At 39.6% G+C, this 10781-nt stretch overlaps 2 protein-coding genes across 21 annotated transcripts in view; one reads left to right on the forward strand and one right to left on the reverse strand.

The window, feature by feature from the left end:
• The window catches only part of LOC135249365 (deleted in malignant brain tumors 1 protein-like), a 197638-nt gene that overhangs the window by 142582 nt on the left and 44275 nt on the right, over positions 1-10781 (reverse strand). For all 20 annotated transcript variants that reach the window (XM_064324917.1, XM_064324910.1, XM_064324902.1 and 17 more), the window contains one exon: positions 5431-5745. In XM_064324917.1, the coding sequence (XP_064180987.1) occupies positions 5431-5745 (315 nt within the window). The remainder of the gene's footprint in view (positions 1-5430; positions 5746-10781) is intronic.
• LOC135249400 (zinc finger protein 883-like) overlaps positions 1-10781 on the forward strand; it is a 167164-nt gene that overhangs the window by 38132 nt on the left and 118251 nt on the right. The window lies entirely within an intron of this gene.

Raw genomic sequence — 10781 nt, forward strand, 5'->3', positions numbered from 1 at the left:
TACCTTTCTGGTTACTACATACCCTCAGAATAAAGAAGGACTAAATCTGGCAGTCAACAATGTAAGTAACATTTGAAAAGGCAGCTTTGATATCAAATATAAAGAAAAAATGCAATTCCCTAAAAACATATCAACGCTGAAACATGGTTTGACAAAGACTGCAAAGAAATTAGGAAAAAACTTAGACAAATATCTAATCAGAAACACAGAGATCAACAAAACCCAGAATTACGCCTTACTTACTTTGAGACATTGAAACACTATAAGCACACCCTCAGAACCAAAAAAGAGCTACACAAAAGGGCACACTTGACAGTAATTGAGGAGTCCATCAATTCTAACAGATTTTGGGAAAACTGGAAAAAATTTTACCAAACGAAACAAGAGGAATTGCCCATCCAAAATGGTAACATATGGAAAGATCATTTTGAAAATCTATATAAAAGTATATCACCTCAAAATAATTTAGAACAGAAAGAGCATAATTAAGCATTAAAAACAATCAGAATCCGTTCGACACCCCAATCACTGAGCAGGAATTGATTGAAAAACTTCACGTGCTCCAATCTGGAAAACCTAGCGGCTAGATGGCATCTTGAATGAAATGCTAAAATACAGCAACCAAAAACAACAAAGGGCAATTTTAAAGCTATTCAATTTGGTTCTGAGCATGGGTCTTTTCCCTGACATCTGGAATCAAGGATTAATTACCCCATATTTAAAAGTGGAGACAAATTAGACCCCAATAACTACTGAGGCATTTGTGTGAACAGTAATCTGGGGAAGGTTCTATGTAGCACAATAAACCTATGGCTTCTAGACTTCCTTATTGAGGAACAATGCATGCAGGGCTGAATAAGGCCAATATCCAGTATTGATTAACATCCAAAAAAGGGCAGTTAAATTTTGGAATCAACTCAAAAACAGCGACCCCAACTCGTATCATTACAAGACCCTGAAATACCAAGAGATGAGCTCAGAGAAGAGCCACCTCAGCCAGCTAGTCACGAGGCTTAGTTCACTACCCACCCCTAATGCAAAGCAGCCTCAAGACAGCTCTATACAATTAATCAGAGTCAACCAAATTATAGCAAAACATAAAGAAAATTACATCACCTATTGGGACACACAAACAAAAACACAAAGCAAATTAGAATGCTACCGGGCCCTAAAAAGAGAGTACACTGTGGCAGATGAAAAGAAACACCACAATGAAAGAAACAAAAACAAGGAGAACATTGACAAAATATAAACTCAGTGATCACAACCTGGCCATTGAGACTGGTAGACACCAGCAGACCTGGCTGCCCAGAGAGGACAGACTGTGCTCCCACTGCGATCAGGGGGCAGTGGAGACAGAGCTGCATTTTTTGACACAATGTGAAAAATACAGTGAGGCAAGAAGACAATACTTCTTCAAAATAAAAGAAATCTGCCCTCAATTCGAGACACTATCAGAGGTAGAGAAGCTGACATTCCTCTTGGGAGAGAGGAGAGAATGTGTGGCTTTGGCTGCACAATACACTGCCACTTGCCACAAACTGAGGGACAGTAAGTAATTATAACACATCAGCAATTACAAAATCTTTTTTTTTTTTTTTGTATAGTTTTCTTCATTATTGTTAAATTTTATATTCACTGTTTCACCAAATTTACACTTGACATTACACCTGCTAACATACAGAAATACCACGCACACACACATATTTGTACTCTGTTCATATGTTTATTGTTTGTTGTAGCTACGCTTTGGCAATATGTATATATATGTACGTCATGCCAATAAAGCTTATTTGAATTTGAATTTGAGAGAGAGAGAGAGAGAGAGAGAGAGAGGATAAAGCCCCTACAGACTGCAGGTACACAGTTTTGTGGCTGGACCCTGCACTATGATGCAGACTTGTGGCTTTTGTGTGGTTATTTCTTTGTCTTTTTGTGTGGTGTTGGACAGGGAATGTTTTTTTTGTTTTAAGTGCACGGTAGCACTTAGAAACTCCATATTTGGAATAGTTGTTGTGCATTGTCTACTAATAAAGCTTTCACAGAGTTTGTTGTTTCCACTCACAGAGTTTGGTTGCAGGAGCACAGAATGTCTGAGTTGAGCAATCTCAGGACGCTGCTGTGCTAGGGGGCTTGCGCAAAAGCGGTCAATATCGTTTGGATAAATAATTTTTTTCTTGATTTGGCTCTATACTTTACAATTTTAGATTTGTAATCAAATGATTCACATTCGCTTAAACTTCAGATTTTCACCTTTTATTAAAGCTTATTTTTATGCATTTTTAGTTTCACCATGTAGAAATTACGGCAGTTTTTATACATAGTGGTTCTGATTAGTCAGGAATGTTCAATTTCTTCCTTATTCCAGGTGCAAGACAGATTTTAGTATCTAGTCTTGATCCCAGGCTTTTGATTGCCTTTGGAGTCTGCTATTGGTGTTTGTCAACGAGCCAATTAAAGTAAAGGAAGCCACTATGAGGCTGAGAAATAAGAAAAACAGTGGCAAAGACATAGGCTAACCTTAGGCTTACCAAAATCAACCAATTGGAACATAATTAAGGAGAAAGAGACCCGGGTGAACTCAGTAATTGGAAAGGGACTGATAGGCCAAAGAATTCTCACCATAATTAAGAAAAATTCCCAAATACCTGTTACAGTTTAACACTAAAAGAGCCTGTACAGTTCTGCAAAAAGTGCTTGTGGACAGATGAGGCCAAGATTCACTTGTATCACAGTGATGGAAAAAGCAAAGTGTGCAGGCCAAAAGAAACTGACAAAGAACCAAAGCATACTACCCCATCTGTGAAACATGGTGGGGTTGTTATGGTTTAGGCATATGTGGCTGCCACAGGTAATTCACTGATGAGTAAAATGCTGATGGTAGCAGTTGAATGAATTCTGAAGAGTACAGAAGCATCTTACCTGCTCAGGTTCAAGCAAATGTTTCCAAACTCATTGGATGGGACTTCATCCAACAGCAAGAGAGTGATCCCACATATATTACTAAGGTAACAAAAGAGTTTTTCCAAAACCAAAAGCGGGAAAATCCTTAACAGGCCAAGTCAGTCTCCCAGTCTGAACCTAACTGAACATGTGTTTCATATGCTGAAGAGAGAACAAGATAACTAGGCCCCTAAACAAGCAGGAGCTCAAGATGGCTGCAGTACAGGCTTGGCAGAGCATCACCAGAGAAGATACTCAGCACCCAGGGATGTCTATGGGTCACAGACTTCAAGCAGTCATTGCATGCGAAAGGTAAGCAACAAAGTACGAAACAAGTCAACTTTCATTTACAAAACATCAATATGTCCGTAACATTATGGTGCCCTGAAATGGGGGCTGTGTATAAAAAGTGCATCAATTTATACATGGTGAAAACAAAACACATAAAATGCTCTTTGATAAAAGCTGAGAATTTGCACTTTAGGCAAATATGAATTGTTTGATGACAAATCTAAAATTGTGGAGTACAGAGCCAACTCGAGAAAAAAAAAATGTCTTTGTCCCAAACATTATGGAGGGCACTGTATATATATTTTATATACATTTAAAAAAAAAAAAATATATATATACATATATATTATTTTTAAATGTTTTTTATTGTCAGCGCATAGAACTCCCATGGTTGTTTTTACATTCATTCTGAATCTGATACGTGTTTTTACGTTCATTCGGTTTAAGGCGCTGAAAACCCTAGTTAGTTAGAAAGCTAGTTAGATAAATAATATTCGGCTTTTCTGAATTGTTGCTTTATATTTCGTGTGATAATTATGTTGATGCTAAGATTGCTTTTCAGCTATGCCAGCTAACGTTAGCTAATGTAGCTGTTAGCTATCCTCCTTGTAAGCCAGGCGAATGTAATTCATAAACTCTTTAATTATACATCTAAATATAATAGGCCTAATATAAGAAACTTTGTGGTTATCCTCCGTACTGCTCCGTACTGTGCTTGATCGAATTGTGGGGACTGCTCCAGGGTTCAGTCGCTGTTCTTTGCAAAATCCACTGTTTTTGCGCCCAGTTAAAAAAGTCGTCTGGTTTAAAATGCAGACTGCAGACTCTTGTGTTGTTTGACACTAATGAACCTGATAAAAATTCTACCCACTTGTTTTTTTTACATTTATGTCCTTCGGGATTTCGTGTAGTGAGTCACTATTTGTGCATCCTTCAACACAACAGTGCCGCTTGCAAAGTGCCATGTTTGCCAGACTTGACAGTGGCAAATGCAGCCTAGCCCTCAATGTCAATCATAAGCAAAAAAACGCTATGATAGGCTGTATGCAAATGAGACCGCTTCCTTTATAATTCAAAACAAAAAATTATAAATTGTAAATGATTTGATAATACAGCTGACGAAGCCTATTTTTACCATCAAGGGTAATACAAAATATAAGCGAAGCAATTTCAGTCCAACTTTAAGACCATTAAAAGCTTAATATTTAGCCATTTTGGGCTTGGCCCATTTTTTTGCCCAGGAGTGTATATGCTGTATGTTTAACTTTCTCAGGAAGAAGGAAGTAAGAAATGGTATTAAAAACCTGACAGTTGATACTGGGAGATCATACAATCTGCACACATATTAACTCACAAAGACACTTGGAAATCACACAAACTCCACACAGATTAAACTCACACAGACACTGGAAGATCCTGCAAACTCCACACGGACATGGGAAATATCACTGTACAATGTATGAAGATCTTATTAAATGTAAATGCATACAATCCATTTAGGAACTATATTAACCCAGTATCACTAAAACACACACGGTGCACAGAAGACTCTTACCAGAACACACCAGGCCCACATCGTTTCCATGGGAGCAGGGTTGATTCTGGGAGGGTGCTTTGGGACATAAGTATATGTGAGATTCGTTGCCTGAACACTGAATCTCCTCTGCCCACACCTGGCCCTCCCCCTGGCCAAACGCAGCTGCCCCCCGCAGCTCTTTAGGAACTCCACAGCCCAGCTCCCTGCACACAACCTCTGCGTCCCGCTGGTCAAAGTCAGCATCACACACCGTGCCCCAGGAGCTCCCATGATGCACCTCTACTCTCCCAGAGCACAGGTCAGCCCCGCCCACCAGCCTGACCTCTGCAGTTAAACAGGGAATAAAGACAGAATCATCAGCAATGACTGGCACCCTATTCCAGAGACAACATTGAGCACAGCTGTATTATTACAGGACTACACATCTATTATACACAGAATACAGCAGTGTGATATGAGCCAACCACAAGTAGATTGCAGCAACAGACTGTACATTCTGGATTAGTAATTGTAATTGTAAATGTAATACTATGTTTTAGTTATATTATCAAACTGTATATTTGTTCATATAATTGTTAATACAATTAATCCTCATTTAAATCCAAAGTGCTGAGTTTTTATAAGAACGTTGGCAAGACCTGAATAACACTGAGTCCTACCTGAGCAGATCACTCCAGCATCATCTCCATGACCACAGTTATGTATACCCCATCCTCGTGACCAACACTCCTTCAGTGTGGATTCTGATCCCCAGCAGTTTACATTATCCATCCCTATTGTCCCAGACCCTTGTCCAAAGTGAGCATCTCCTGGTGCATCTACAGCATCTCCACAGCCCAGCTGTCTACACACCACCCCAGCATCTTTCAAACCCCAGTAATCACCACACACTGTCCCCCACTCTCCCTGATGGTAAACCTCCACTCTCCCAGCACAGGGGCTGCTTCCATTCACCAGCCTCACATCCTCACTGCCTGAGAGAGAGAGAGAGAGAGAGAGAGAGAGAGAGAGAGAGAGAGAGAGAGAGAGAGAGAGAGAAAACAAATTGTTATATTGTAACAGTTCCACAGAATGGCTGCTGCAGCAACAGAGCCCCTCCCCCATCCCTTTGAAATTGTATATCCGGAGACACTGACCACTAAACAGGCCAGAAAGAAGTACAAAGACAAAGTACTGAGACGCTGAGAAACTGGCTGCAGATCATATTCTGTATGAAGACAGGAATGTCATCTCAGACCTGCTGTTCTATACACAGCACACAGACATCTGGCATCATGCTTTTAAGCAGTATTTTAAATTCATTTTGTTGAGAGGCATTTGCAAGGGAAGGCAAATTTTGATTTTTGAAGATGAGGAAAAAGACCCTCAGAATCCAAAATTAACTCTAAACATATATCACAGTGGAACCATATTGATTCAGGGGAGTGAAAAGGCTCTCAGCTCATTTGTAAATGACTTTATGACTATAGCAAAGAGAGCACACACAGAAAAGGCCAAACAGAGGTGACTAAGCCACAGCAGATCACCCAAACACAGCATGAAAACTAAAATCGGCCCCAGCCCCAGAAGCCCAGCCCAAACACCCCCTGCCCCTGCGGAGGATGAGCCCAGCCCAGAGGACCCAGCCCACTGCTGCTCCACAGCACCATGGCCCAGATGAGGGAGAGCCTTTCCCTGAGGAGGTAGAGCTGAAGGAGCTGGTGGAGCTGAAGGAGCTGGTGCTGACCCACCTCACTGCCAGCAAGGACACAGAGCTCCTTAAAGAGCAGCTGTAGCAGCCAATAATGTAATAACTACCGTTAATGTAATAACTGCCAATAACGTAATAATTTTTCCGTTCTTAATGTAATAAAAGTCGATAACGTAATAACTGACCAATAATGTAATAAAATTTCTGAACCAATAACGTAATAACTTATTACATTATGTGCAAAAAGTTATTAGATTATTGACTGGTTATTACATTATTAGCTGGGTTTAAAAAAATCATTAAAAATGTAATAATAGGAGCCGATAATGTAATAATATACTTGTATCAGTATGTATAAGTTTTATTTATTATCAAGTGTCAGACTCAAGTGTCAGACTTCCATAACACTTAGGCCTACCCTTCTTTCAAATAGCTGCTCAAAAACCAGGCCAATCCTGACCCCTGAATCTTAGTCCCAACTCTGATAAAACACACACACACACCTACTCTCTCTCTCTCTCTCTCTAGGAATTAATTGTTTGTGTAACTTGATGGTTAGACTTATCTCCAGCCCTGCCTTATACTCCTTTGCCATTTGAGTACCAAATTAAGTGGGAGAACACATGTTTGCAAACACAGACAATTACCCTTATGTTGTATAATATGAAATCTATACCTCTTTGAACATGCTGTGTTCTCAAATAAAAAATATAATCTTTAATCAAGTGTATTTAAATAACTTCTTCAACCAAACTGGCACTATTATCCCTTATGCTCAACTTTCAACCTCTTAATGCAAAATTCTAAACTGTAAAACAGTATATAACATGACCTACAAAGATAACTTTGGTAACACATCTTTCAGTTTTATCATAATAATAAAGGATGGTTTACCGTCCCTTTTTTAAAGAACTAAACATTCTCTTGATACACATTACATTTACAGTATCTATACCAATTGGTCCCAGCATCATGTTTTGTCTCAGAAAACCATACGTAACATTTTTTCAACTATTTTGTTAAATATTTTTTGCCCAAACTAATATAAAAGTAGTACTGATAATTCTTTTAACAACATGTATTTTGCACTCCAAATTAGGAAGTATCGATAAGAGTATTGATAAGTATTGGTATTGATAAGCAGTATCAATAGTGGTATTGGTATTGATAAAATCCTAACCATGCCCATCCCTAGTTGTAGAAACTAACTAACTCACTAACAGGTGCAGTTTTCTCATGACATGGCTTGCCATTGTGCCCTTTTCTCTCTTGTTTTAAGCACTTCTTTCATGGTGACTTGACTTGTGACTTGCTTGACCTGACCACCTGAGCAATGACTTGACTTGTCTTGCTTGACGTTTACTAGTGACTCGACTTGACTTGCTTGAGTCTGAACACAGTGACATGGGACTTACTTGAGACTTGAAGGTTAAGACTTGAGACTTGCTTGTGACTTGCACAAGTGTGACTTACTCCCTTAATTCCTAGAGGGAGAGTAGGTGTGTGTGTGTGTGTGTGTGTGCGTGTGTGCGTGGTCAGGTTTATGAGCAGCTATTTGAAAGAGGAAACAAGGGTAAGTGTCATGGAAGTGTGACACTTTATAGCCAATAAATAAAACTTAAAGCGATATAAGTATATTATTACATTATCGGCTCCTGTTATTACATTTTTTATGATTTTTTTAAAAAACCCAGCTATTAATGTAATAACCAGTCAATAATCTGAACGCTGCGTTCCTCTTATCAATGTCTCTGTAGGAGATTTTATTAAGTCGGGAAACCCGATGCGGAAATTACGAGTTAGGTCCTCCATTGTGGAACGATAGAATGTGGAACTAAAATGAGAAAAAAATAGGGACAATTTACTTGACGGATAATTATATCAAATCAGATTGGTTACCGCGACGCGGCGAGGGGGTCAAAGTTGAATTTTTGCCATCTCCACTGCGGCCTCGCCGCTCCCGCCGCGCCGCCGGCAATCCCAAAATGCCTTGCGGGGTCTGGCCGCCACTTCTCATTCAAAATGAATGGAGGCGGCGCCGCCGCGCGGCGGGGCCGCGTATAGTGTGGCTTCAGCCTTATGCGGAATTTTTATTCAGACAGGACAATGAATATGAAACACGATATTAAACCCGGTCAACATTTAACGAACACAACTGTCTGTCAAAAATAGGTGACACGCCCACAAACAGCCGACTGTGGGGACGCGGCGCGGCGACAAGCGGCAGTCGCCGCGTATAGTGTGGCTTCAGCATGTTTGTGGGCGTGTCACATATATTTGACAGACAGTTGTGTTCGTTAAATGTTGACCGGGTTTAATATCGTGTTTCATATTCATTGTCATGTCTGAATAAAAATCATTTTTGCAGTAGCCTAGATCTGAATTTTTAGTCATTTGCCTAGCTAGGCTGTTTAATATCTAGCTAGTGAGTAACAACCAACAACAGAAACATTGTCTGGCTAATTAGCTAATCCCTTTGAAATTGTATATCCGGAGACACTGACCACTAAACAGGCCAGAAAGAAGTACAAAGACAAAGTACTGAGAAGCTGAGAAACTGGCTGCAGATCATATTCTGTATGAAGACAGGAATGTCATCTCAGACCTGCTGTTCTATACACAGCACACAGACATCTGGCATCATGCTTTTAAGGAGTATTTTAAATTCATTTTGTTGAGAGGCATTTGCAAGGGAAGGCAAATTTTGATTTTTGAAGATGAACTCTAAACATATATCACAGTGGAACCATATTGATTCAGGGGAGTGAAAAGTCATTCAGCAACAACAAAAGCAGCTAAAATAAAGAAATCACCATATCAAAATGAACAACAATACCAAGAGAGACACAAATATGAAAAATGATAATAAGAATGTAATGAAAAATGGTTTGATGAGGAATGTAAGGGGGGTGCGTACTGCACCGGGTGACACCATCAAAGGGGGGGTGACACTGAAATGACTGGAAATAAATTTCTTGTGCAGTGTTTTGTGTAGCGACGAGTTGAAACAGCTAATTTCTCCAATGCAGTTTACTGCCGGTTGATTTAATTAGCGGTAGTAATGTGACGAGAAGCGCTTCGTCGTTTGAATGCACAACACGCAATTCCTTGCGCCCACGCCTACCTGCCCCACCCCCCCCCCAACCCCCCTGCACCCCGCCCCCCATTCACAAAACACAAAATCAGGTGCGCCACTGGTGCTTATCCCTCAGGGCCATTAAGCCCTACAGAATGCAGGTGCACACTTTGGCCACAAGGTGGAGAAAACCCCTTCACTTTCTCAGACGTAAGAACTGTTTTACTGCACTGAAAATAGGAAATGAGAATGCTGTGAGTGAGATGGTATTGAAAACCTGAGATTTGACATTTGCAGATATCTCAAGTGGAGTACAGACACAGATCTATTCAAAATGTAATCAGCCTTACCAGTGTCTACTTTCAACAGAAAATGAGAGCATTAGAAGTAGACTGGAACACCAAGCGTGTTTACTGCAGTTCAGTACTAAGACTTTTCACCTTCTGTTGCATTTTCTGGCTGAATGGTCACTCAGACATGAGCCTCAGTAAACTCCTGTGCATCGTAAAACGCTGGCTGTGCAGAGTACGGCTCCTCAAAAGACACAGACGAGCAACAGGAGACCATTCTTCCTACCAAGCTCAGTGCATCTTTATAAGAACTCACTTATCAGTGAAAAAGGAGGAGATTTATCTGGAATGCATTTTAACCATTTAATGAAATTAAGTACAGCCCTGGGCGTATGTAGATGTACATCATACTGTTTTAATATTTCACATTAGTGACGGTGTTGTTATGCACTTATTGTACATTACTTTGAATGAAAGTGTCTTCCAATTAAATGTCATATAATGTAATGTTTTCAGTGAAATGATATGTTTCCACAATGAGGATTAAACATGAATTTGAATTGTTAGCATATATATATATTTTATTTGACGTTAGTAGTTCAGCTCTACAAAATTCCTGTTTAACAATCACTTTTTACTTTTAGCATTCATCCTATGGAGTATGTCCTCGTTATATTTCTCGTGAAATTTCAATAATTATTTAATTTGGAAAATGTGCATGTTTTTAAATTGATAGTAAAATATTGCATGAAAAAGACCACATATTCAAACTTATGTGAGCTTCAAATAAAATAATATTTTCCATTTGCAGCCATAAGCAGCGGTGGAGAATATTATCTGTTCAGAGTGTGTTATTTTAAGATATACACAGGAAATCTGACTCTGGATCAACGCTGCATCAGTCCTGCTTTTGAAGTTGAGGTTTGAGCAGGTGTTACCACTGATGCGCTAACA

This window comes from Anguilla rostrata, chromosome 2 (assembly GCF_018555375.3).
Source record: "Anguilla rostrata isolate EN2019 chromosome 2, ASM1855537v3, whole genome shotgun sequence".
NCBI lineage: Eukaryota > Metazoa > Chordata > Actinopteri > Anguilliformes > Anguillidae > Anguilla > Anguilla rostrata.